Here is a 24,108-nt window from a genome sequence, read left to right as displayed (position 1 = left end):
AAGAGACTTTACGCCCCCCTTCCTCCCCCAGTTCGACTTCACTCGGTCAAATATCTCGTCACATGTCACCATTAGTACCTGATTCAGTCTCGTTAAAAAGCTGACTTCATATTCGGCGTGCCAAAATGCAGAAGACCCATCCCAAATCAATGCCAGCAGACCACCCAGAATAAGTCCGGCCTTCTAATCCCTGTCGATGTACAAGGTCCTGTTAAGCAATGTCTCCTGCCAGCATACCTCATGAAGCGGGGGCTCCGGCCTTGAGCATCGCCATCTCCGGCGCAGTGAAGCCATTGCCCAGATAGGCGAAGCGGTTCTGCCTTGCATTCTCATACGTGTACTCCCAGTCCTCGCCCCTGAAGTGCTCCAAAAGCTGGATGAAATGCGTTCGGCTCCCAGGGTACAGACCCGTCACGGGGCCGTTGACCTCGCCCTGCTTGTACCAGGACCTACATCCGCCCGCAAAGACCGTACGCGGCATGAAAGCTGTGATATGCTCAAAGTAGTTCTCAACGGCGGCTTCCGAAGGGGCGATGGTTCGAATCCCCTGCGTTTGGCACTTGCGAATTGCGGTGGCAATATAGCTGGCGATGTGCTCGCTGAGTGTGAAAACATCGCCCTGTACGATAGGAGCGTTGGGACCTAGGAACTCTGAGGGAAACCACAGTCAGCATTGTTGCGGTGAACTGGAGAGTTACTCGACTTACTAAAGTAGTTGGGCAGGCCTGCGACGGCGAGGGACATGTATGCTTTGGGTGTTTGCTCAGACCATATGTCCTGCAAGTTGCCGTGTCGGCCAACAAGCGGGAAAGCAGGGCGAAACGAAGAATCGAAGCCAGTAGCACAGATGATGGCATCAACCTCGAGAATTTCACCGTTGGACAGCTCTATGCCCCGAGATACAACCCTCTTGATGCAATCAGTGTGAAGAGAAACCCTGGGGTCACGGAACGACTCGAGATATCCGGGTGCAGGAGTGAGTCGCTTGCACCCTAGGGGAAAGTCGGGTATTAGCTGCTTGCAGAGCCTCTCGTTGCCCCCCAGCATGGCCGTCATGAACTCTCTTGTCTTTCCCAATGCCCATGCCTGTTGAGGACTGTCGGCGATGAGGGAAACGGCAAATTTGATGTTTGAATCCATCTCGAGTGTCTGCGCGAACGTCTTGTAAAAAGCCCGGTCGTTCTGGAACTTCGCAATGGTCGCCGCCGAGAATCGTTCTTCCTCGTCCATCTCAATCTGTTCTAGCAGAGAAGCGGAAGGGCCCATTTTCATTGTGGTAATCCGAGGCGGGATGATCAGGGTTGGTGTACGGATGATGTGGTGAAGTTTCTTCACGTCTGCCTGCTGTAAGTCTCATGAACCCGTTCGACAGCCAGCAGATCAACAACTCACGGGGCCTAATAGCTGGAACAATCTGAACACCAGACGCTCCATTTCCAATAACGGCCACCGTCTTGTTCGCGTAGTCGAAGTCCTTGGGCCAGTTTGCACTGTGGACAACAGCCCCCTTGAAGTCAGACAAGCCCTCAAGGTCTGGGAACCTCCATTTGCTGTAGCTGTCAGAAGCCAATCTTCAAGCATGATTGACTGAGGGGGGGAAAAACGTACTTCAGGATACCGGTTGAGTCAATGAAAAAGTTGGCGTAGTCCTCAAAGACCCCACCGGTCTTCAAGTCCTTGATCTGCAAATCCCACACGGCCCGGTGCTCAGACCAAACCGCTCCCACGACCCGGTGCGAGGTCTTGATGTAAGGCCGCAGGTTCTCGTCATCACAAATCTGACACAAGTACTCTTGGATCTCGGCTGCGGGAGCGAAGAAGCTCGACCAGGCCGGGTTCGGCCTCCATGTGAATTGGTAGTTGTGGCTGGGCACGTCGCACTTGCATCCCGGGTAGCGGTTCTCAAACCAGGTACCTCCGACGTCCTCGTTTTTCTCGTAGATGACAAGTTCGAAGGTTGAAGCACCAAGCGTGTTTCTGAGGGTGCGGGTCAGGTTGATGCCGCTGGCTCCGGCGCCAACCCCGATGATACGGATGGGCCGAGGTGTTCCAAACGGCGCTTCGCGTATTGTGTAGGCGGCGCTGTATTGGTCAGCGTGGCCAGATCCGCTGGGTTGGGCGTCGACATGTCGAGAGAGTTGGGGGGTCTGGCGTGTCATTGTGAAGCCGTTGAGTTGTGGAGAGCTGAATGGGCAACGGAAAGGAGGAACGGAATGGTTTATATCAGGTCATGTCGCAGATGGGGTCGAGGTCCTCGAAGAAGAAGGCGCCGCCAAGTGGCTGCAAGGCGTCTCTTTCCGAACAAGCGCATCTGCTCTATTCCTTTGGTGGAGTTACGGCTCGAGAGAGAAGGGAATAGGCGGTGCATGTGGTCTCCAGCAGGTGCAGTGCGCTGGGCCGTCATGAAGAATGGCCAATGAATCCCAAGACAAATACAGTCGAGAATGAAATTGAAACAAACGAACCAAAGGAAGGAAGCAAAGACAGGCCCCGAGAGACACCGCCTGCCTCGCCAGTTGCAGGGTCAGTCCAGGTAGAGTTCGACTGTCCCAACACGACTAACACGACGACCACACCATCTCCCTCACCTCGATCTGCAAGCTAGCGCAGCACGTATTCTTGTTAAGAAGCATAGACTTGATGATAAAAAAGAGACAGCTCACGTGAAACAAGCCGGTGGACTCGAAAGACTCCAATGGATATGGATCCCCGTCATGTCAAATTGGGGTCGAGAGGTCGGAGGTGTCTGCAACGGGGGTCATTGTTGGCTGGTTTACGGCCGGGGCAGGTTATTCAGTCTTGGCCAGTGGAACGGCATATGGTGTGGCTGCACCTATCCAAACAACTCGAAAACAAGACTGGACCATGAGGGCAACGGCAGAATTGACGAAATGGCTACTCTGCTTGCCTGCTAGCTTGTTGCGGTCAAGCAAGGTCCGATTCAAAAAAGGGCCCCCGGCTGGACAATGTCGTAAACCATCCAACCACGATGAGAGGCCGGGCTGAGGGGCGCCCGAGGCCTGGGATCCAGGACGGTGAGTGGCGAATCATGGACCTTCTCACGCTGAAGGATGGAGACTTGGAGTCGGAGCTGGATCGTGGTAAGTGCCGTAGACGGTAACCATGCGGAGCCGGTACGGATCCTGTAGATTATCTACGTAGGTAAGGCAGGCAGCAAGGAGGGACGAAGTGGGATAGCCGCATCCATTTCGGGGAGGAGGATGATGCGGCTACGAGGGTTGCCGGCAACACCCCAGCTGCTGACGGGAGGGGATTCCTGAGGCCTTATCGTGCGGGTTGCCGGGTGAAGGAATCGCGAGTGCCGGGACCAACATCGATAGGCCGCGAGGTTGTTCGGCGCCGCATCGTAGGAGTGAGAGAGCAGAGGCTTCGTGCGTTTGCTGACCATTGAGACATGGGATCTTGCTGAGAAGGGCAAGGCTCGAACTTCACAGGATCCTCCAAGTCTCGAGATGCGGAGATGTGTGTGGTGGGCGTCTAATCCGTATCGCACACTTGCAGCTGAGTTCCGAACCACCTGAGAGCACCTTGCAGGGTGGCGCTGTCAACGCAGCCGCCGTTCAGCTTGAGGCTTCTGTGGATTCCTGTGTGTGCGGGTGCGTGTGCGTGTGAAGAGACAATGCAAGGAAGACGCAGTCAGATATGTGCAGGGGATGAATGGGTTCGGTTATAGAGGACCTCCCCGAATGTTGGGCAGCCTATCGGGGCTGCAGTGTCGCATCACTTTCGACATTACTATTGCAACTCGCATCTGGTGCTGGGATGCAAGTACAGGAAAACAAGCACGAGAGAAGAATCGGTCCCATGAAAGACTACGGTCCCGGATAACGCATTGAGAGGCCCGTTCAGAGTGGTTGGCCATTGGCTAGTTTGCGACCAGGGATTTGTTTTTTATTGAGATAGTTGAGATGATATCAAACCCACCGACAAACGGCATGCACCACCAATAAGTAATAGGTACCTGCCAGGCAGTCTGAATCGGTGAGCATCCAATAAGAGGTGGCGATTTGTGCTTCTTTGGTGTGAGTACGCCCGCCCCCACATTTTGTTAGGTCACTTCGGCACTCACCTTTCGCAGGTCAAGTAGGTACAAAATTCTTTGCAACCCCCCCCGGCACATACCGCTTCACGGTACAATGGCATCCTCAGCATTTTCCTTCGGCTTCGGCGGCGATGACATAGAGGGCGACTCTGTCCCGGTCGCCGAGGCCCCCGCGTCTGTCCCGGGACCCGAGACCCCGCCGTCTGCTACAGCCAGCGCCTTCCCGGTACCGGGCAAACCCCAGCTACCGCACACCAGTCATGCCCTGCAGGAGATGCTCGCGAGACTGCCCTCTAAGGTCGCCTTCAGCACTCTGGATGTTACCCTTGATGACGGAAGTGTCATCCGCATTCCGCGTCGAGAACTTTGGGACGTGCGAGTGCAGCTCATGGCCGAGGATGAGGCCGCCAGCGAGGGCCCCGAAGCCGAGGGTCTCGGCAGCCACGACGTCAAGACAGGCGTTTATGAGGGCGGTTTCAAGAGTTGGGAGAGTAGCGTTGATCTGGTCAAGGTACTCGCCAGCGGCCCATACATCGAATCGTTGAAGCAACGGCCTCTCCGAGTGATCGAGGTACGAGAACTGACGCGCGTTGTCTTGCTCCAGTGGCGACCGATGCTAACACCGCGCAGCTTGGATGCGGCACAGCACTCCCTTCTCTGGCCCTAATGCAGTGGGCCATGAGGGATTCGGCCCCAAGATCGCCGCTTCTGCTCACTCTCGCCGACTACAACCCAACAGTTCTGCAGTTGGTGACACTGCCCAATTTCATCCTCGCTTGGGCTCTTGAACACAGAGGCCAAAGCCCTGTTTTACACGAGGCGTTTGCGCTCGAGGACGAACTCGAACTCACGCCTGAGGTGTTGCGGCTGTTCCAGGACTTCCTTGCCTCTTCTCAAATTTCTCTCAACTTCCTTTCTGGTGGTTGGTCAGCCGAGTTGGTCAATCTCCTGTACGAGACTCAGTCCAAGCTGGACAAGTCCGACAGCTTCGATACCCTGCTTTTAGGAGCCGAAACCATATACTCGCCATTCGCGCTGGAGGCCTTCAATGAGATGGTCTTCGCCCTCCTCAGCAAGGAGCAGAGCGAGCGCAGCAACTGCCAGTCGCAGGCGCTGGTCGGAGCAAAGAGGCTCTACTTTGGAGTGGGAGGTTCGCTCGATGATTTCGTCGACAAGGCCCGGGGAAAGGGCGCGACAGTGGTCCAGGTCAGAGAAGAGGCTGAGGGCGTCCGGCGGGGAGTCGTCTGCTGCACATTGAACGCATCCCATTGATAGACATCGTTCTAGTCCAGGCCGTCGATGAGGTGTCTGTCTTCAATCCTTTGTGCCACTTCTACAGCGTCGTCGTCCAACACACTGCGTCTGATTTTTCGATGGATGAAGACTGAAGCATCAACTGTCAAGTCGAGAGAAGCGTTTCGGCAGGGCCACGACAGCCGGAGTGCCAACGCTTAACAAGATGACTCGTTGACACTGCGAATAGCCATTCGTCTTGCCACATTTTCGGAGAGGGCGGAGCAAGGGCTGCTTGTGCTATAGATGATCGTTGTATACTATGTATGCCCTGAGCCTCCAACAAGATATTGTCGTTTCGACTCTTGGGATCAGTGGCGTACCCATGTAGCCACTATACGCGGGCGTTCGGTTCGCGAGACGTCTCACCCCTGGTTGATGAGCGCGGCTGCGGCGCTGTAGAACTGTCATCTGTCTGACCTGCCTCTGCTGGAACGGCACAATTAGCGTTGGAAGTTGCAGCGGCGGGCATTCCCGCCATCACCACTAGGTGTTGTTCTTTTTACGTCACCCGCGTCAAGTCTGAAAACGTCGCATTCCTGGCGCAGTTCCATTCCAGCACCGTATCAGAGTGAAACACGTCCTAGGGCGAATAGGTTTGGTCCATATCAGCCTCAAGTGTTTTACCACTACCACGGGATGTGTACGTGGGGCTGGGCGGGCTGATAGAGTGTGTACACTAGGATACCGACAGGATCTAGGTGTGTGTGTGTGCAAGGCGTCGATAGCCAAGCCTGTCAGGGAGACCGCGACGGCAGCTTGAAACCCCAAGGTGGGCCAGAAAGGCGAAAATTTGGGCTCGTTGATAAACCCGACGGGTTGGTACGATGGCACCGGCGTACTTTATACAATGTCAATATCGGCAGATGTTTCAAAGCTTTGGACGACAGTCAAACCAGACGACAACGCCCTGCAGATGCTGCAACTTCTCGTGAACGGTTGTCGGCCGGCTGCGGAAACCTTTCGGATGGATGTCCACCTGGTTTCCTCCTTCCTGCATGGACAGCGCAGGGAAAAGAACCCCAGTCAACTGCAAATCCAGTTGAGCTCTAGAGACCGGGCCAGCCGGTCGCTGGTAGTGTTCAAGCCGGTCATCTATTGGAGCTTGGGAAAATGGACCGATGCGCAGGATGCAGGTACCGTGGAAGCCGTCAAATAGCGCGACGCTGAGGAGATGATTTCGCCAATGATGGTCTCCACAACGGGCCCCAACGAGGTGCGCCTCGAGATTGCACTCGATGAGAGCTGAGAGCGCAATTGGAGAAACGCTTAACGTCGTAGCGTCTTTGTTTTCTTCTTAAATACAGGTATTGACCGAGTTGTAGGTAGCAACGCTTGACCTGTATGGGCCCCAACTAACGGCCTGAGTCATCGCGAAAAAGCACCCTTTTTTCTCACGAACTTAACCAGCAGTTAGTTGAAGGAAGCAACCTAGTCAGCCGAACGAGAGCGAGATGACCGCTTTTGCGCGATGTTCATGGGAGCTCCGACCAGACACCAGGGGGGCAGGGGCCATAAAGGTACCTTGCAGCTGCTCGCAATGAGAGAAGGGGCGGGCCGCGTGTGAAGATATGAGAGGCAAAGGATCACACAACTTGTCGCCCGCGGCCTTGGACAGTTGGACTGGGGGCAGATTCTTATTCGGCGATCTAGAAAACCACTGCGGCGCAGCCTAGCTCGTCATTAATGGTAGGAAGATTGCCACATTCCAGACTGATGCGCGTCTGACTATTGGCACGAACCAGGACCAAGAGATCACAGCCCATCACATCGAGCATCAGCGCGTTCTTGCAGTTGATCACAATGTCATACCTGTGCCCCTGCGAAAACAAACATTGACGATCGTCCGAATGTGGGTGCACAGAATTAGATAGACCACCGACGCAAGCGTTCCGCTGATGTATAGGGTTCAGGCGCATCAAGGTTTGGGCATGCCGCGTAAGAATGTTACCGCTGCTGCTTGGAACAGGCCAATCCGCTGGAGACACCAAATAGCATCGTGAGTAGCGTTTGGTCTGAACAGGCGTCGTCACCTCCAATAGCGTGATGGGGGACTTTGCAGCTGTCACGGCACCTGGCATCCATCGCTGATGGGATCATAGACAGCTCATTACTGGTCCGCTGTAGGTAGAGTTTGGGCTCGAAAGATCGAACACGAGCTGGAAAGGAGGGTGGAGGGATGTACGCTGTTGGTTGCGCACGCAATTGCAGGCTGAGCCGGGCGTCAGCGGCAACAGTACCGTGCAGTAGCAGCAGCATTGCGCATTCTTGTGGGGGGCGAAAAAGACCTCGACCGTCCTGTTGATTGCCCCATTCGACGAAGGTAACTTCGGAAAGCGATGGCCGTCCGAAGTGCGCGAGAATGTGAGGGAAGTCTCTAATCCTCCCTTGCTGCGCCTCGAACGACCTGGATCGATAGGAACTTGGGCCATCATCGGCCCAGGGCGAGAAATGCGGGACGCGCAAGAGGATATGGGCGAGAGTCAGGGACTGGAGACCGGCGCAAAGAAGGGCAAGGGAAGGGGCATATTGACTCTTGAGCCGTTCCAGCGGATTCCAAGCTTCCAACGGGGGGTGGGTGCCAGTCGCTGTGGACTGACAATCGAGGAGAACCTTGGAAGGAGAAGCCAACCGGGGAAATGATGTATGAAAGATTGTGCCATTGCCCATGCGCATTCTTCGAATTGTTGACGACGACTCACCTAGAAGGGCCCGGACCCAGACGCGAACCGTCGAGGGCCCTTGTCAGATGAGCCAATGAGGGGGCCGCTGGCCACTCCGGGGATACTAGGGAAGCCGGGTGTATCATCCATAGTCCTGCTGATGTTGGGGAGCTGCACTGTACATCGTAATAGTGTAGCAGAAGGTTGGGAGCAAGGCAGGCCAATCTCTCACGGCTAGTCGGGCAGGTAGGTAGGTACTTGTATCCATGTCAAGAACCAAAGCCACCGGGCGACGGTGACCAAGATGAAAGAATATGTAGCTCGGGGCTCTTATTAGCGCTTGGCCCCGGTTCGCTAGGTTCTCTCTGTAACAGGGGTACCCTCCCAGAATTTTCCACCCTAGTCCCATTTTGGGACTTGTGCCACCCCTGTTGCTGGGGCTTCTGGGCCAAGTGGGATGGAAACCGCCCTCGCCGGTCGTCGCTTCCTGACGCCGTCGACTTTGTTAGGTGCTTTCCGCCAGTGGGAGCCGTGATGCCGTCCGCGGCTTCCTCGTCCCAGAGAGAAGGTGCGCGGTTGCTCCTGCTGTTGCTGCGTCAGATGCTTGTTGTGATGTCGACATTGCTCTACAACGAGGAAGGCTGCGATTAAACATACCCCTTTCTGCCTCAGTATCTACATCTATGACACCTGCCGATTCTTTAAAACCAAGTGCGCCCAACTCTTCTCACTTGGTAGGCCCAGCAGTTCCATCACCACTTCTCTCATCCAAAAGGCACCATCATTAACACCACGCACACACCCAGGATTGCTCTTTTCTGGTGTCGGTTCTTCTTTAATCACACACTCACCCATCCACACACACCCCCCTTCGAGTAATAATAGGAACCTTTAGGCACGACACTGATGTAAGTCGCATACCTCCGCAAAATCCGTACCCCCCGGCTCCTTCCATGCTCTACCCCTGATTTGGCTTCGCCTAATTTCGCGCCTGCGAGATGGTGGAAGCCTTTTTCTACTCCTCTGCCCCCCTTCCCGTCCATGTCCGTTTCTGTTCTTCTTGTTTCCTCACGAGCCTATTCCCGACATTCGTTGTTGACAATTTTTTTCTCTGCTAGATTCAAGCAGTTCGATACCTAATTACCATCACACTCGCTCTCGTCGCCTGTTTTTCGAAAACCATTCAATCCGTCACAATGAAGAGCTTCACCTCCGTCCTCGTCGCTGGCTTCGCCGCTCTTGCCCAGGCTGTTCAGCTTACCAACAGCAACTACGATGTCCAGGCTGGCGAGCCTTTCACCTTCACCTGGTCTGATGCTCAGGGTCCTGTCACCCTCACTCTGAAGAACGGCCCCAGTAACAACCTGAACACCGTCCAGGTCATCACCTGTGAGTATTTGTCCACCTCGCAAGTCCCGAGAACTTGACCCTGATTATTATTACAGCTGGCCAGTCTGGTACCTCGTTCACCTGGACCCCTCCTTCCACCCTCGCCTCCGACCAGTACGCCATTGAGATCACCGACGGCACTGGCACTCCCAACTACTCTGAGCAGTTCACACTGACCACCGACGTGACTGCCTCGGCCTCCGTCTCCTCTGCCCTCTCTACTGTCTCGCCTACCGCTACCAGCACCGACTCTGTTTCTACCATCACCTCCTCTATCTCCCTCACCTCTGCCTCCTCCTCCGCCGAGAGCAGCGCCGTTTCCTCAGCTGCTAACTCCACCTCGGCCTCCACTGTCGCTACCTCGACCCGTGCCAGCACCCGTACGTATACCTGAAGATGGAAGCATAAGAATACCAGACTAACAAATCAAAACAGGCACCAGCGCTACCGGCGAAGCCACTACTACTCCCACCACCGTCCCCACCAGCGACTCTGTTCGCATTGGCTCCCCCATTGCCCTTATTGGCCTCACTGTCGCGGCCATGCTTTGCTTCCAGTAAGCGTGTGCTTGGTGATGAAGGGCATCCAGACTGTCTGGGGCCCTATGACTAGTATATGATGCGATCAAGGGTTTTTAATACAGTAATGCGGTCCAAGAACTATTAGGATTAGGCGTTGCACTGGGAATGAAGCAGAGGTCAAGAGGTAGCATCAAAGCTATCGAAAGAGAGCCGAGAGTAAACGGCGTGCTACTTGGGTCTATCCGAGTTGTCTGGATCTATCTGTACACACGATCAGCAGGCAAAACCAATGCATTGTTTGGTTGCATTTTATCAATAATCTTGAAACTTCCCGTCCGTCCGTCTGTGACATGGCTTGACATCTTCGATTGTGTAACATTCACTCCGCAGACCTCGCGTCTTTTCGATTGCCCATTCGGGTTCCGTGCATATACACATATGTAAGACTGTCGTCGCTTGTCCTGTGCCTGTGAGCATCATCCTCCCGCCTGAGCCTTCGTGCAACTCAAACGTGCGAACGACATGGGTGCTGACATGCACTGTGGCTTGGGCTTTCCCTGGGGTGCGTGTGACAGGAAACTCAGGCAGGGTAGTCGGAAAACAAACTCAAACATCGATTAGCAGTTCGTCCGAAGTAACCAGAAGCTATGTACACTTTATCTCTCTATAACAGCAACAGAAGTCAGTCTCTTTTCCCAGCAAGGAAAAAAGAAATGCTCGATGTTTTGAATGAGTTCCCACTTGTTGCAGCGATGTCCGGCTCCCACGTGGGGATGATCATGGGATAGCGCTTCACTAACGTGGAGACCGAGAAAAGGGGGCCGCCCTCCCGCCGTCTGCCGCCTGAGAGGGCGGAAGCAAGATGCGCGCAGAGGATACCGCCCCAATTGCTTCCCCGCGATCGGCAGGTCTCCGAAACGCACAGGGGAACATGCGAAATCAGGGACGAGAACCACATGGGACTCATTCGAGCGTGTGCCGATCCGGATGAGCCAAAACGCGTAGTTTAATCGGTGGAGAACCGAAGGGAGAGACGGTGGCTGTAACAAGAAAGAAGCAACTAGACAGAGGAGGTGTGGGAACCCTTGAAAACGTGGGGTATTTGGCTATCTAGAATTGCTTGAGACCAGCCATCGTGTGTTTGTCCTCGTGTCTCTGAACAAAGAAATAAAAGGGCTGCTTTATTTATATGTACATCAATACTGCCCCGACGAAGTGGCAGAACAAATAATGAGAAAAACACTTGGAAAAACTCTTGGAAAAACTACGATACAACTGAATATACGGCGATGACATTGCTCTTTTCCCCTCCCTTCTTTCTATCTTGAAACAACGCGCCGCCCGATAACCGAAGAAACCGTCAGGTGCCCGGGACATGCTACTAAATGACACTCACCTCATAGGCGACTCTTGGGCTCGGCCTTGTTATCCTCGGACGCGATGAGGACAAGGGTGCAGATGTCGTCGATCTTGCCGCCGTGCCAGTTCTCCTGTGGGAAGTATTTCTGCACGCCCTTGGCGAAGGGGCCGTCGACCTTGCGGTTGAGGCTGGCCGATTTGGCGGCTGCCGTGATCTCCGCCGCAAGCACGCTCTGCAGCGTCAGGAACTTGGAGGGTGGTCTCTCGGCGGCGTCCTCGGAAGGTTTCGTGAAGGGCCTGAGGTTGTCGACGATACGAACGCCGTTCTTGGTCATGAGCCACGCGCCCGTCGATGTCATAACGCGGCTCACGATACGGAGGATGTCCTGGTTGAATAGGTTGTCCCAGACGCCGTCGGTGGCGAAGACGACGATGTCGCCGTGGCGAAGGTTGTGCTGGGTGACGTCGGCGTCGCGGGGGAAGTCGCAGAGGTTGGCGCCGCCAAAGGCCGCCATACGAGCAGCTACGCTGGGAGGTACGATGGAGAGCTGGTAGGGGGTATTGAATGCGTGTGTTTGGGGCTCGGAGTACGTGTGAACGGCGTTCAACCGGAGCTGGATGAAGCCTGAATCGCCTAGGTTGGCAACGTCGAGATTGCCGTCTGGGGACGCCACAGCGACGCAGGCTGTGCTTCCTCCTGCGACGACGGTGCTGTCTTCGCATATTGCCTGGTATCCCTTCTGCATTAAACCTTGTGCTCGTAACGGTTCCTTGTCGCCCGTGCCATTGGTCGTCGGATCGCTCTTGGTCGAGCCGTGCCCGTAGGCGGTGGAAGCCATGTAGTCACAGAAGCCGTGCGAGAAGTCCGCGGGATCAACTCCAGAATCGACCCAGCCACCTACGCCATCAGCAACGCCGAGGGCTACTGAGCCCGAATCGCCCGCCCTGCTGACGAAGAAGGCATCGTGGCCGCTATCTGGCCTGGACCGCTTGTTGCGAGTCTGCTGGATGCGGTTATAGGGGTTGAAGTGGAAGATGTGGGTTGACGGGTCGTAGGGGTGATCTTTGGCCGTGAAGGAGGCTGCGACGTGGAAGGAGAGTTTTTTGACCGAGGCGGAGCTCATGCTTCTTGTCGTTGACATATATCGTTCGGAAGCGCGGGCTAGAGGGGCTGTCTGGTGCCGCGCAAAAGACGTTGGGAGACTAGCAAAAGCTACAACTGCATGGTTAGAGCCCGGTCGAGGAGTCCCGAACGTAAAGGGGATGGCATACCCGCCGGTAATGGTCTTAATTTAGGGAAAATAACCAGAGGCTGGCGCAACATTGTCACCGTTGCGGCCATTGCTTCCAATGTGCAGCGATGTGTAGTGTTTCCTGAAGATGCGGTGCTTCCGCAGTCCGCATGTTAACTGTCCCGAAATTCTCTTTGGAACTGTGACAGGAATCACATAGCGAAAGCGTTTCCAGTTCGCAAAGGGTTTGTTTAGAAAGATTGGGGTGAGAAATAATCTCTCTTAACGCGTAAAAAACTCGTAACCAATTGGACAGGCAATTTTTTGGTATGTTGTCGCGCATTAAGGGAATGAACGTCCTTGATGTCATACGAAAAAGGCCGAACCCCAGATTTCGCATAAACGCCTGCCATCCGGGGTATTTCCGCTGAGTAAGCCAGCAGTCGATTATCTGCCGTTATTTCTCGTCGCCATTTTCCCAGCGCGTCACTCGGCTCCAGAGCTCCAAGACGACGTAGTCTAGCATTCTGCTCGGCCTCCAGGAATTCAAGAAAGGCCGGTGTCCATTGGAGATTTTTGTCATTCCGATGAAATTTGCTTCAACAAAATTAATGGACCGATAACTCTCGACGACCATCAGTATAAATGGGTCATCGTCAAGGTCATGGCTTGACACTGGCAACGAAGTAAACTTCAAATGGGTTGTGGAAGATAAATTATAATCTGCTTTGGAAAGCACAATTGACCTGATTGTCTCGTGGAGAGACCGTCTGCATATGTTGTCACTTGCGTACTCCTAAGAAAGGAAAGAAAAGGAGCGAACCATCTGAGACTGGAACCTCAGTCATCACCCTCGCATTTTCACCTTGCCAAGGCTCTCTCAGGATGGCTTGACAGATTTCTGTTCTGCCTCTTCGGGCAAGCGGTGGAAAACCACCCCGCCGTGTTGGTCGCACAAGAGCCCCACCCCCACCTAGGCATGGCTCCCTCAGACGCCACAGACACTGAGAAACGCTGTAATCCTGCGCTTTTAGCGCCTTCATAGCGTTGTGACGACTCACGCCCAAAACTCACTCCCATATCAAGCCTGCCGGACAATTTGGACAAGATTCACGCGTGACTGTGCCGGTGCTGTCACCATGGCGGCCGAACTATACAATGGCACCATTTCAGACAGAACACAGTGAGCCCAACCCCCCGGTTTTGCAGTTGTCTTCTCCCACCTGCCATTTCATTGACTGACAGCATGCCACTGTGCGCAGTCCTCTGAAAATCTTCGATGCGGCCAAGAGCCAAGACCGATTTCTCTATGTCTCAGCCCCTATGGTGAGATACAGCAAGGTGACTGACCTCATGGATATTCCGCGAACAACATACGCATGAAGTACTCATCATATCATAGCTTGCCTTCCGTCAAACCGTCCATGAGTACGGAACCGACATCTGCTGGACGCCAATGATCTTGTCCAAGGAGTTCAACCGCAACAACTTCGCCCGTGACAGCGGTATGTTTTTCATTTCCCCATAACGGCCCCCTCCCCTCGCACAACCCGCTGACCAAGGCACTGCAAGATCTCACAATATCAACACGTGGAGTTCAGCCCCCAACAATAGTTCAGTTCGGCTCAAACAGCCCGCTTGAACTTGCCCGCTCTTCATCCCTGGCCGCCCCCTATGTCAACGGCGTCGACCTTAACTGCGGCTGCCCCCAATCCTGGGCCTGCGCCGAGACCCTTGGCGCCGCACTCATGGAGAAGCGTGAGCTCGTTCGCGACATGGTCGTCGAGACCCGCCAGCGCCTGGCTAGCGACGGCTGGCACGTCGGCAAGGAGCGCGACGTGGACAGTCCCAAGGGGAGGAGCATCAGCGTCAAGATCCGCGTCCATAAAGACTTGAGGTGGGCATCTCACCCTCGACGGGATGACTCCGCTGCGTTCGGAGAAGCTTCCAAACTTGGGAATAGGAAAAAAAGGAAGACAAAGGGAAAGTGCTGACATTACACAGGAGAACGATGGACTTCATCGACACTGTCATTGGCAACCCACAAGATCGCAACATTGATTTCCTGACCATCCACCCCCGTACCCGTCATACGGCGTCCAGCATCCCCATCAACACCGAATCCCTCGGCATTCTCCTCGAAAAGTACGGCGACACCCTCCCGATCCTCCTCTCGGGCGACGTCTTCTCCATGGCAACTCTACCCCTATCGACCGTCTCCAAAGGAACCGCTGAACGAACCCCGGAGCCCACGACGATCGACGGCCACAACGGCTACGCCGACTTCACCCCCAGCGGCACCAAGCTCGCGGGCCTCATGTCTGCCCGCGGTATCCTCGCCAATCCGGCCCTCTACGCCGGCTACGAGTCTTGCCCCTGGGAGGCTGTCGAGTCCTTTATACGCCACGTCGTACGCGCCCCTATCCCCGTCAAGCTGGTGCAGCACCACCTCCACGAGATGTGCGGGCCGGGCATGGGCCCGGACAAGCGCGCGCTGCTCAACAGACAAGAGAGGGCGGCGCTCCTCGCACTTGACAGCATGTTGGACGTCATAGATTTCATGGATGATGCAATCAACCGCAAGACGGGCAGGGCAGATGGGCTCCGTCGCGAGCCCGTAGGTAGCTCAACAGTTCCCATGCCGTGATCTCTTCGTTTCTGGACTCACGTTTCGTCGTGTTTTGCCATTTTGTTGATTTTCTTTCTTAATTATGAGTAGGAGGCACTGTCAAAGGTATCATCATGCCTCAGAAAGCATCGCTCGCGTCATGGCTTAAGCCAGATGCCATATCGTTAACGCCATGTCCTCGGGCATGCCATGAATCTTTCCGCAAACTAGGATGCTCGCTCCGGAAGGACGTCCCATATGGTACACTTGGGTCGTTCCTTGCCCCTGTTGATCCCTTGTCCGAATCCTTGCCGTAAAATGCGGAGGGCCTCCAAATAAACGCCTGGTCCCTAGGTAGATAATTACAATATTTTTAGACTGAAGCCACTAGTCCAAGACCTCTCCCTCGTCCTCGTCCGAGAGTCTTGCACGTTTCTGCTCCCTACCCTCGGAGTCCGAATCAACTTCCTTCCGCTTTCCGGGAGAAGCAACACCGTTACCATTCGGCCTTTCCGGCTCCTTAAGTGTGGCCTGCGACCCCGATTCGGTATTGGTGACGTCGTCACGGCCGTTAGCCCTAGCTCTTGGGCTCTGAGTTCCCCTGTCTAACTCAAACGGCGTGCCCGCCGTAGATGATAGAGCGTCTTGGCTCGTCGGATCCCGATGCTGTCTCGTATTGGCCAAGTCGAAAGCCGGCGATGGCAAGGACGGGTTCTGTTTGCGGAGCGGGTTCTCGGTATAGAACTGTCGCATGAGATCGATGGATTTTGTGCACTTCTCTTCGTTTCCTTTCAATGCCTTCCACCACGGCTCGCCATTGACGTCTTCGATTTTCTGGTCGGTGTGCACACTGGCAAAAAAGATGGCGGTGATGGCAACATCGCGAGCCTCAAGTAGCAGGGGGATTGACGTGAGACAAGCATCGCTGCAGAATGCCCAGGCCGACTGCCGGAGATGCTTGTTGTGGACGATGTCAAGCTGACCGAGAAGCTCGAAAAGGCGTTGGTACGGGTTCTCAACCATGAGATCGAATGTCAAATACTCCAGCATGAGTTCCTCGTACATGAGGATACTATCCCTCCAACGCCAGTACTCCTTGCTCATCTCGTCAATCATGAGCTTGGGGTTTTTCTGGGCGACTTTTGCAACGGTAATGATGATTTCTTTCGTCTTCCGGCAGTTCTCCTCAGTCTTATTCGCGAGAAAGAGCGCTGTAGCCGCAATATTCTGTTCAGTCGACTCCGTCAGCAAAGGTTCAGCTTGAGCTTTCTCGGCGCCTCGCTTCGACCTAGGAAGCGTGGGAAGCGCCTGATACTAATCAGAGACGGCCAAAGTCTTCGCGAGAGACGGGAAAAGAAAGGATGTTGGTCTCACATAATGGTGAATGCCGCCCTTCTCTTCGACCATGCTGTATCGCATATAGAATCGGTGGAAGAAGACGCCTGCGACCCAAAGGGTGATCTGGGGCAGATCGAGCAAGACACCCGCTTGGTATATGAAATTGACACCCTTTGCTCGCCGCAGTCGTTCTTCCGCTGGAGAGATGCCGTCAAGGATACTCGGTGTGCTCAACGTCTCGTCGGGGGTAAAGTACCACTGATTAGGCGGGGGAGCTGGTGTTTGCGCCCTAGAGCGCTGGGGCGAGCGCGTGTCGCGTTGGGAAGCAGGTCGCGGTGGCGACGTCCGGGATGAGTGCGTCGGCGGTGATGGAACAGCTGGCGGAACGTCAAGACGACGCGCAGGGGATCGTGAGAGCCGATCCGGTCGTGGCGGCCCGCCCGGTGGCAGAGTAGGAGGCTGGTAGGCCTCTCTAGTCGGCCGGTAGCGATCGATACTAGCCATCGCCTTGAGATTATTGGAATGCTTTCAGTTCGGCAATTGGTGAGTTTTGCCGTGATGAGTCGATCATGGGTAGAATGGTGCTCGTTGTCGCAGGTTGGGGTGTTGGTGTTGGTGTTAATGCCCGAAGTGCCGGTTTAGCTGAGGTGGATTTTCGGTCCTGATTGAACCTGTTATCTTATCGTTAGAGCCACGTGATCACTTAAGACCCTGGCTCCTGCACGTAAGTCCGTGCATATGTACAGCATGCTATAGAGTACTGTTACTGTACAGGTACCTTGGTAGGCAACAAATAGCTCTTCTCAAGAGCCTCTGAGAAGCTCCTTCTTGCTATTTCTTGATTTCTTAATTTCTTGGGGTATCTTGGTATTCTACAGTAGTTGGAGCTCTTCTTCCCGACCGAACGAAACAGGTCGACTCTTCAAAGACCCTCACCGTCGTTGCGGCCCCAAAGCTTAACCGTCCGATCGTGTCCTCCACTCACGATCCATTTGCCGTCTCTACTCACATCGACACTGGCAACAGGCCCAGAATGTCCGCTCAGCGTCTGAATGACGCCCCAATTGTCGGCCGAGAAGATCTTGATCTTGGCGTCAAAGCCGCTGGACACAAAGAATGTACCGGCCTTCTTGGGTTGTTGCGCGCCCTTCTCATCTGTCCCCGGGGGGTTCCCATCGATGGGGTCGTCCAATCCCCTGAACCACCGTATGTCGGAAACAGCTTTCGCGTGCGCTCCCAAGTTTGCTGTTCTCTGGACCTTGCGAATATCCCAACACTTGATCCAGCCGTCTGCCGATCCTGACAGTACCCTGTGACCCTCGGAACCCCAGTCGAGCGCGTAAATAGGTTGGATATGCTCATCAAGGATCATCACAGTTCGTCCTGATCGCAGATCCCAAATACGGCCAATGCTGTCGAGACCAGCGCTTGCCAACAAGGACCCATCAGCGTTGAAACTGACAGAGTAAACGCCTCTGGAGTGACCTTCCTGAAGCAGCAGCTCAGCAGTCGTCTCGACATCCCAGAGCCTCCATGTGGTATCATCCGAAGCCGACGCAATATAACGGCCGGAAGGATGAAACTCAACGCGGGACACTCTGCCGCCATGGCCAGTGAGTGTTGAAAGGGGAGTATCCTGATTCAAAGACCACAGGTGCACCGAGCCTTCAGCTCCTCCAGATGCAAGGTTCACTGCGTCCGGAGACACGTTGCTTTCGGTAAGCGTAGAACCAGGACGCCATGAAATACCGCTGATTTTCTGGGTGTGTCCCCTGAGGTTCAACTTTGCCTCCAAACTGGGAACCTCAATAAGCTTGAGGCCTCCACCCCAGTTGCCCACCGCAACGATCTCCCCGTTCGGCGACAGTCTCGTCATGCTGATGTGCCTATCGCCGGCTGTTTGACTACCTTGAAGCTCAAAGGCTTCCAGCTTGTCCTTGATCTGTTTCCGGAACTTGACGTGTGTGCGCAAAGGAATCGAGGCTTCGGCCTTCTGGAACTGGATCCGCCGTTTTGCTCTCGGGAGTGAATATTTCGTGATGTCGATGCGCGCCTGCAGCAGTGCCTGGCCGCCCGGTGTGTAAAATTCCTCGTCCTGCTCTTCTCCGTCCTCGTCTACGTCTTCCATTTCTATGTCGCCGCTTTCGAGACCGGCCATCTCGTGCTGAATGGCAAGAAGGTTGCGAAGACGGTCTCTGCGTTCTGGCTTGCCTTCGCCGAAGAATGTGATGGGCTCGCCCATCTCTCTGAGCTTCGCGCGCACTCGGTTGTCGTCTGTAGGCACGGCAATGCTTGCTGCCAACTTCTTTCTCTCCATCTGCGCCAGGACGGCGGAGGCTTTTTCGGGCGCGGCGCCAGAGAATGCGGAGGGGATCTCGTAGTCATGATCCGTGGGAATATCCTCCAGCGCAATGCCTCGATCCTCGTCCATCGCCTCCTCGACATAGGCTTGTCGCGACGGATGCATCATTTTGGGCGGAAGGGGGCTTTTGGCCCGAGAGCGCGTTATACAGCGGGTGTTCGTGAGCAAAAGAAGTGGTTTGGCTTCGGAGTCTTCGGCGAGCTCTGCAAGGGTATGGTTGAGCTTCAATGGCAGTCTGGTGAAATAATGATCTGAAGGTGTTCCTGCAGCCTACAACGATGCTTTGCAGGCAGTGCTATGAATTGAGCTTCGCGCTCCAGCCACAGTTGGACATCCACTATAAAAATTCTCGGTAGCGGTGCTTCTTTTGGCCGCGTCGTGGAATGAGACCCCTGTCAAGCTCAGCAAACTTACAACGCCATGTAGGTAGGTAGGTAGGTTCTGAAGCAATGAAGCCAACTTGAACCAACATCAACATCCTTCGAGTTGTCCAACATCAGGCCATTTGCGGCACTGTATACACATAAACATCATAAACATCATCAACTTAGTTCCTTCTAAAATGTGCGTTCACAGTCGAGCTTTCGGCACGGCACCCGACACTAATGGGTGTCCAATGCGACCTAGCACCTCGTCCATCACTGCGCCCAGTCGCTTCATTGCCAATTCGCTGATCTGATGATGCAGCACGACTCTCTTCCCATCAAGCTTGATACCATGCCGTCTCCCGATCTCATTCCACTGGCTTGTTTGAATACCGCACCTTCCGAGGTCCAGCCAAACCATGTTGGTCTCGATAGGCTTTAGCACTGTTCCTCCTCTCATCACCCACATCCGTCCAACCTCTTCTGCCATGGTCCGACTGGTCTCGAGCACCCCTCGACAATCTCGAGGCCCAAGTCCAAAGTTCTCGACAACGGCCTGCCGTGCTGCGGCAACGAGGACGCCGGCCTGTCTCATACCGCCGCCGATGCTCTTGCGCAGCCGTCGCAATCGCCCGACCAGCTCAGACGGACCGAGAACCATAGCACCCATAGGCGCGCCTAGATTTTTGCTGAAGTCCAGTGTTAACACATCACAGCACCTGCCAAAGTCATCCAGGCCGCCTGCTCCCACCGAGACGGCCTCCCATAATCGTGCCCCGTCCATATGAACGGCGATGCCGTGCGCTGACGCCCACTCCTTGGTTCTTTGCAGCTCCTCCAGAGGCACTACCACCCCTGAGCAAGTGTTCTCTATGCTGATCACCCGTGTCGGACACTTGTGTACGTCATCTGTGATAACAGCGTGTTTTTTAACATCGTCGAGGGTAATGTAGAGCCTGTTCTGTGGACGGATCCCCTGGGTCACGGCCCCGGACAGGTGTGCGATCCCTCCCGCTTCCCAGTGGATGATGTGGGCACTGGCATCGGCGAGAATGGCGTGGGGAGGTTGGTGGAGGAGGGAGCGAAGTGCAAGCTGGTTGGCCATCGTCCCCGAGAGAACGAACGCTGCGCTCTCGTGCCCGCATATCTTTGCCATCTCCTCTTCAAAGGTTCGCGTCGTCAAATCCTCGCCGTACACGTCATCGTGAAGCGTGGTTCGAGCGATCGCAAGCAACATGCCTTGTGAGGGAGTTGTTATCACATCACCTGCCGTCAAAGTCAGAACGCTAGCCCTAAGGATTGCCGAGGACGAAATCGAGAGAACCGCGGGGGTGCGGAACACACAACCAAACTTACTCCTGAAGTCAAACGCCGAACCAGTCCCTTGAGGGGATCCCCAGAGCACAGGGTTATGCTCATTGTCAGGCATGATATTTCAGTCCGGTCCCGCCGTTTGCAGACAAGTGTCGTCGGCATTAACGTCTATGATTTGAAAGCCCCTAAAGCTGTAAAAGAATGCACGGTCAGGGCATCTATCGTTATGTGCGCGCGATCCACGCACTTGGGAACACTCTACTTTACATACCAGCGGGATTAGTCGACAGAAGTCTGGGATGTCAGAACAATTTCCCTCATGTCGTCCGAGAGTTCACCGGAAGGCTGTCACACAAAGCCGCCATCTTCCCACGCGAGATCATGCAGTCAGCTCAGGCACATTACACCCAGTGTCCCTCGCACATCAAACCACAGCTGAACGATCCTTGAGGAAGCAGGCGTCTAGGGGCCAAACCAATTGACAGGACGAATATCACAATCAACTCCCCGTGCTCGTCATATCCTCGGACTCAATCAGCATGTCGCTGTCCCGAGTTCAAAGGCGTGTCACGATTGGGTAGGCCGCCGACGCGCCGACCTCCAAGTGCTTATGGCGATGTAACCATGTCAGGTCCCACATGCAGCCGGCGTAGCGGTGCTGCAATCCTTCCAGGCCTGGAAGCTGGAAGATGAGCCTCTGAGATCGCGAAAGCTGCGAGGAATCAATGTTTGGCGAAGAGGGGGCTGAGTCAAGGATTCCATGTCCTTGCCTCTTTTGGAGGTTGGCATTCGGGATTACTTCTTTGAAGCTTACCTGAGCAGGCGGGCGACGTGTCTTTCCGGCTTTGACGATGTTTTGAAGACTATGTCGTCAGCTGAGCGGTGTGAGATAAAAGCTGTTGAGCGGAGGTGCCTATGCCCTGGAGAGTTGGATGATGAAGGGTGTCTCACCTCTACCTCTGCTCGGTCGTCTCTCGGAGCCTTTTTTCATTTGGTTCTTGGTTTGATCTCCTTACGCACTTATCCCATCAGCAGAATAGACTGAACCTTCTTATTTGCCAGTTAGAGCTACATTGTCCCGGTTTGCGTCGACTACCTCTAGTATGGTTCTCGAGGTACATGACTCTCAGGAATCTTCCTCCGAGAAGAGTACCTTTGCCATTGTCGAGGCGGATGAAACAGCAATTCTGGCGCGGTATGGCGTCGAGAGGCGGTTAGATGGGCTGATCAACTGGAAACGCGACTGCAAGACGCACCCGAGGAACTGGTCGACCAGGAGAAAGATGTTTGACACTACAGTCATCGTCCTGTTTGAGTTGTACACGTGAGAGTTTCCACATCTGTGTCGCTTTTTCTAATATTTGGCTGACACGGTTCAGGACCATCATCAGCACAACGGGAGTATGTTGTTTGCGTGATATCACTTACCATCTCACACATCCTGCGGAGGCGGTCCGCAAGGCGGCACGACCTGAGCGGCGTGTAGGCTTCTTGCTGCTCATCGCACCATAACAGCCTCAACAGGTCAAAACACAATAGCACATTCAACAAACCATCCGTGGCAAAGCATTAATCGGAGTTTCGAGCCAGTGCTAACACACGTTGTACAGGCAGTGGCCGCATCAGAGTCAGCACACGACTACTGGCTCAGTCGGCAAGCATCATTAGTTGGGTTCACACTCATGTAGGCCCTCAACTAATACCCTCTCTCTTCCATGCCCGGGTTACGAACGTTAGCTCACCACAAACAGGTATCAACTAGGTCAAGCAGTAGGGGGCTTCCTGATCCCTCCCTTTTCTGAGTTGTTCGGTCGCCGCCTCCCATACCTCACCTCCTGCGCCGCATTCTGCGTTTTCAGCCTACTCACCGGCGTCGTACGCTCCCCGGCAGCAGTCTACCTGGGGCGCTTCGTAGCAGGCCTTGCGTCCGCCGTGCCGTCAGTAGTCATCGCCGGCAGCGTGGAAGACATGTTCAACACGAAGCGACGGGTGTGGATCATCGTCCTCTGGAACGCGGGCACAACAGTCGGCCTATGCCTCGGTCCCATATACGCCGCCCACATCTCCGAGGCCGTAGGCTGGCGATGGATCTTTCACAGCGCGGCTGTCATCACCGCGGTGCTGTTCATTTGCCTATTCGGAATCAAGGAGAGCAGACCGAGCATTCTGTTGGGCAACATCGTTGGGCAGATGGCGAAAGAGACGACAATACAGGAGCTGGGGTGGCACAATCCCGATGAGGCGCAAGACTGGCGGGCGCTGGTCCGGATCAGTGTCATTAGGCCCGGCAGGATCCTGGTCACGGAGCCGCTGGTCATCATGGTCGCGTTCATCTCGGCGTTGTCGTGGGGCATGATTTACCTATTCACCGAGTCGCTTACCGTTGTCTACATCTCTCTCGGATTCACAAAGACACAAGCCTCGCTGCCGTTCCTGGCCATCGCCGTGGGCGTGCTCTTCACGTTCCTACCTCGTCTGTGGGATATGAAGGTCCTACGGGATCGGCAACGCAAACAATTACCCATCCAACCGTGAGACCCCCTCCCCCTTTGCGAGCACCCGCAGTACGTACGTGGACGAGAGATGAAAGGTACTAGCGAGCCCAACAGAGAAGACAAAATCATCGGCTTCGGCTTCGCCGCGCCGGCCCTGGCCATCGGCCTCGCCTGGTTCGCCTGGACGATCCCGCCGGCGGTAGTCAGCGTGCACTGGATGGTGCCGACGGCGGCGCTCGTGCTCGTCGGCTTCGCTGTCAACGAGACAGCACACACGCTCAGCGGATACCTCGCCGACTCGTATCTGCTCTACTCGGCGTCGGCGTTCTCAGGGCTTGCGTTCGTGCGGGCCGTCGTGTCGGGGCTAATGCCGATCGTCGCGCACGAAATGTATGCCGGACTGGACGCCAATGTCGCGGGCTCGGTGCTCGCGGGGCTGGCGGCAGCGTTCTGTGTTACGCCGTGGCTGTTCTTCCGGTTTAGCAAGAGGCTAAGGCAGCGGAGTCCGTTTGCAAGGTTCAGTCTGGAGACGCATTGCAGGACAAACGTTGAGGAGAACTAGGCCTTGTTAAATGTGAATTGTGGGTTGTGGTAAGTGTTTTTTTGCGGATTAGGAACGTGACGTGACGTGAGGTTGACGTGAAGATGGCAGTTGGTTACGATTTCAACAGGGTTGGATGCGGAGGATGGAGCACCTTATTTGGTGGGAACCGGTGGAGAAGCGGGAAGCCGTTCGTCGGCGGCGACGCGGCGGTTGCGGACGGACGTGTGGTTTGCCGGTGTTCCCAGCAAGTCCGACTGAATCCAGATCGAAAACCCACGATCTGGCTCTTCAGTTACTGGTAGCACGCGAAAACAAGCCGACAATACATTTGAAGCATCGTCCAACGCCGGCTGAAGGCCGGGAGTGTCCATAGTCGTCGGGTGGGTGGTTTGTCCACTGGCGAAGTCCGGACTGGATGGGCTCTGCCAACTCCCGAGTGAGACATAATCCTTGGCCAGCGTAGCATTCTGTATGACCTGCAAAGCCTCATTAACTGCATCAGCCTCCTCTCCGAGACAATGCCTCAGAGTTATTTCCTCCTCTGCCCCCGTCAATCTCTGAT

At 54.9% G+C, this 24,108-nt stretch overlaps 10 protein-coding genes across 10 annotated transcripts; 4 read left to right on the top strand and 6 right to left on the bottom strand.

The window, feature by feature from the left end:
- Positions 1-10: 10 nt before the first annotated feature.
- CDEST_02826 (Putative FAD/NAD(P)-binding domain superfamily) lies at positions 11-3,728 on the bottom strand. Its single transcript, XM_062918985.1, has 4 exons — positions 1,609-3,728; positions 1,393-1,550; positions 708-1,337; positions 11-651 (listed from the first exon to the last, which is right to left on the bottom strand). Exons 1-4 carry the CDS (start codon positions 2,157-2,159, stop codon positions 239-241), a joined length of 1,752 nt encoding a protein of 583 aa, XP_062775036.1. The 5' UTR covers positions 2,160-3,728; the 3' UTR covers positions 11-238.
- A 388-nt stretch (positions 3,729-4,116) lies between these two features.
- On the top strand, positions 4,117-5,924 carry CDEST_02825 (Putative lysine methyltransferase, S-adenosyl-L-methionine-dependent methyltransferase superfamily). Its single transcript, XM_062918984.1, has 2 exons — positions 4,117-4,634; positions 4,694-5,924. Exons 1-2 carry the CDS (start codon positions 4,158-4,160, stop codon positions 5,333-5,335), a joined length of 1,119 nt encoding a protein of 372 aa, XP_062775035.1. The 5' UTR covers positions 4,117-4,157; the 3' UTR covers positions 5,336-5,924.
- A 1,528-nt stretch (positions 5,925-7,452) lies between these two features.
- Positions 7,453-7,791, bottom strand: CDEST_02824 (uncharacterized protein; the record flags this gene model as incomplete). The annotated part of the gene is made up of 1 exon (XM_062918983.1): positions 7,453-7,791. The coding sequence occupies one exon, from the start codon at positions 7,789-7,791 to the stop codon at positions 7,453-7,455; it is 339 nt and encodes a 112-aa protein (XP_062775034.1).
- Positions 7,792-8,594: 803 nt separating this feature from the next.
- CDEST_02823 (uncharacterized protein) lies at positions 8,595-10,259 on the top strand. The gene is made up of 4 exons (XM_062918982.1): positions 8,595-8,927; positions 9,138-9,408; positions 9,465-9,788; positions 9,844-10,259. The coding sequence occupies exons 2-4, from the start codon at positions 9,216-9,218 to the stop codon at positions 9,966-9,968; spliced, it is 642 nt and encodes a 213-aa protein (XP_062775033.1). The 5' UTR covers positions 8,595-8,927; positions 9,138-9,215; the 3' UTR covers positions 9,969-10,259.
- Positions 10,260-11,004: 745 nt separating this feature from the next.
- Positions 11,005-12,871, bottom strand: CDEST_02822 (Putative PPM-type phosphatase-like domain, protein phosphatase PTC7). The gene is made up of 2 exons (XM_062918981.1): positions 12,561-12,871; positions 11,005-12,501 (listed from the first exon to the last, which is right to left on the bottom strand). Exons 1-2 carry the CDS (start codon positions 12,628-12,630, stop codon positions 11,327-11,329), a joined length of 1,245 nt encoding a protein of 414 aa, XP_062775032.1. The 5' UTR covers positions 12,631-12,871; the 3' UTR covers positions 11,005-11,326.
- Positions 12,872-13,554: 683 nt separating this feature from the next.
- CDEST_02821 (Putative aldolase-type TIM barrel, tRNA-dihydrouridine synthase, DUS-like, FMN-binding protein) lies at positions 13,555-15,444 on the top strand. The gene is made up of 5 exons (XM_062918980.1): positions 13,555-13,703; positions 13,783-13,861; positions 13,923-14,025; positions 14,093-14,417; positions 14,525-15,444. The coding sequence occupies exons 1-5, from the start codon at positions 13,660-13,662 to the stop codon at positions 15,165-15,167; spliced, it is 1,194 nt and encodes a 397-aa protein (XP_062775031.1). The 5' UTR covers positions 13,555-13,659; the 3' UTR covers positions 15,168-15,444.
- A 1-nt stretch (position 15,445) lies between these two features.
- Positions 15,446-17,102, bottom strand: CDEST_02820 (Putative cyclin). The gene is made up of 2 exons (XM_062918979.1): positions 16,503-17,102; positions 15,446-16,355 (listed from the first exon to the last, which is right to left on the bottom strand). Exons 1-2 carry the CDS (start codon positions 16,968-16,970, stop codon positions 15,516-15,518), a joined length of 1,308 nt encoding a protein of 435 aa, XP_062775030.1. The 5' UTR covers positions 16,971-17,102; the 3' UTR covers positions 15,446-15,515.
- Positions 17,103-17,236: 134 nt separating this feature from the next.
- Positions 17,237-19,109, bottom strand: CDEST_02819 (Putative pre-mRNA processing factor 4 (PRP4), WD40/YVTN repeat-like-containing domain superfamily). Its single transcript, XM_062918978.1, has one exon. The coding sequence runs from the start codon at positions 18,934-18,936 to the stop codon at positions 17,389-17,391; it is 1,548 nt and encodes a 515-aa protein (XP_062775029.1). The 5' UTR covers positions 18,937-19,109; the 3' UTR covers positions 17,237-17,388.
- A 255-nt stretch (positions 19,110-19,364) lies between these two features.
- On the bottom strand, positions 19,365-21,398 carry CDEST_02818 (Putative aromatic amino acid beta-eliminating lyase/threonine aldolase). Its single transcript, XM_062918977.1, has one exon. It carries the CDS (start codon positions 20,620-20,622, stop codon positions 19,399-19,401), a length of 1,224 nt encoding a protein of 407 aa, XP_062775028.1. The 5' UTR covers positions 20,623-21,398; the 3' UTR covers positions 19,365-19,398.
- A 212-nt stretch (positions 21,399-21,610) lies between these two features.
- CDEST_02817 (Putative major facilitator superfamily, MFS transporter superfamily) lies at positions 21,611-23,564 on the top strand (the record flags this gene model as incomplete). Its single annotated transcript, XM_062918976.1, has 5 exons — positions 21,611-21,831; positions 21,887-21,908; positions 22,118-22,191; positions 22,259-23,038; positions 23,117-23,564. The coding sequence occupies 5 exons, from the start codon at positions 21,611-21,613 to the stop codon at positions 23,562-23,564; spliced, it is 1,545 nt and encodes a 514-aa protein (XP_062775027.1).
- Between the last annotated feature and the right edge of the window lie 544 nt (positions 23,565-24,108).

Source organism: Colletotrichum destructivum, chromosome 2, assembly GCF_034447905.1.
Source record: "Colletotrichum destructivum chromosome 2, complete sequence".
NCBI lineage: Eukaryota > Fungi > Ascomycota > Sordariomycetes > Glomerellales > Glomerellaceae > Colletotrichum > Colletotrichum destructivum.
This window is presented reverse-complemented; position numbering and strand designations above follow the sequence as displayed.

Coding starts and splice junctions, on each gene's coding strand:
- CDEST_02821 (XM_062918980.1), top strand. CDS start 13,660: ATGGCGGCCGAACTATACAATGGCACCATTTCAGACAGAACACA. Junction 13,704..13,782: donor ACCATTTCAGACAGAACACA/GTGAGCCCAACC, acceptor CACTGTGCGCAG/TCCTCTGAAAATCTTCGATG. Junction 14,418..14,524: donor CGCGTCCATAAAGACTTGAG/GTGGGCATCTCA, acceptor GACATTACACAG/GAGAACGATGGACTTCATCG.
- CDEST_02818 (XM_062918977.1), bottom strand. CDS start 20,622: ATGCCTGACAATGAGCATAACCCTGTGCTCTGGGGATCCCCTCAAGGG.
- CDEST_02825 (XM_062918984.1), top strand. CDS start 4,158: ATGGCATCCTCAGCATTTTCCTTCGGCTTCGGCGGCGATGACATAGAG. Junction 4,635..4,693: donor GGCCTCTCCGAGTGATCGAG/GTACGAGAACTG, acceptor AACACCGCGCAG/CTTGGATGCGGCACAGCACT.
- CDEST_02822 (XM_062918981.1), bottom strand. CDS start 12,630: ATGGCCGCAACGGTGACAATGTTGCGCCAGCCTCTGGTTATTTTCCCT. Junction 12,502..12,560: donor ATTAAGACCATTACCGGCGG/GTATGCCATCCC, acceptor ATGCAGTTGTAG/CTTTTGCTAGTCTCCCAACG.
- CDEST_02819 (XM_062918978.1), bottom strand. CDS start 18,936: ATGATGCATCCGTCGCGACAAGCCTATGTCGAGGAGGCGATGGACGAG.
- CDEST_02820 (XM_062918979.1), bottom strand. CDS start 16,970: ATGGCTAGTATCGATCGCTACCGGCCGACTAGAGAGGCCTACCAGCCT. Junction 16,356..16,502: donor AGGGCGGCATTCACCATTAT/GTGAGACCAACA, acceptor TCGACTGAACAG/AATATTGCGGCTACAGCGCT.
- CDEST_02826 (XM_062918985.1), bottom strand. CDS start 2,159: ATGACACGCCAGACCCCCCAACTCTCTCGACATGTCGACGCCCAACCC. Junction 1,551..1,608: donor GACTCAACCGGTATCCTGAA/GTACGTTTTTCC, acceptor TGACAGCTACAG/CAAATGGAGGTTCCCAGACC. Junction 652..707: donor AGGCCTGCCCAACTACTTTA/GTAAGTCGAGTA, acceptor GGTTTCCCTCAG/AGTTCCTAGGTCCCAACGCT.
- CDEST_02823 (XM_062918982.1), top strand. CDS start 9,216: ATGAAGAGCTTCACCTCCGTCCTCGTCGCTGGCTTCGCCGCTCTTGCC. Junction 9,409..9,464: donor CACCGTCCAGGTCATCACCT/GTGAGTATTTGT, acceptor TTATTATTACAG/CTGGCCAGTCTGGTACCTCG. Junction 9,789..9,843: donor CTCGACCCGTGCCAGCACCC/GTACGTATACCT, acceptor AAATCAAAACAG/GCACCAGCGCTACCGGCGAA.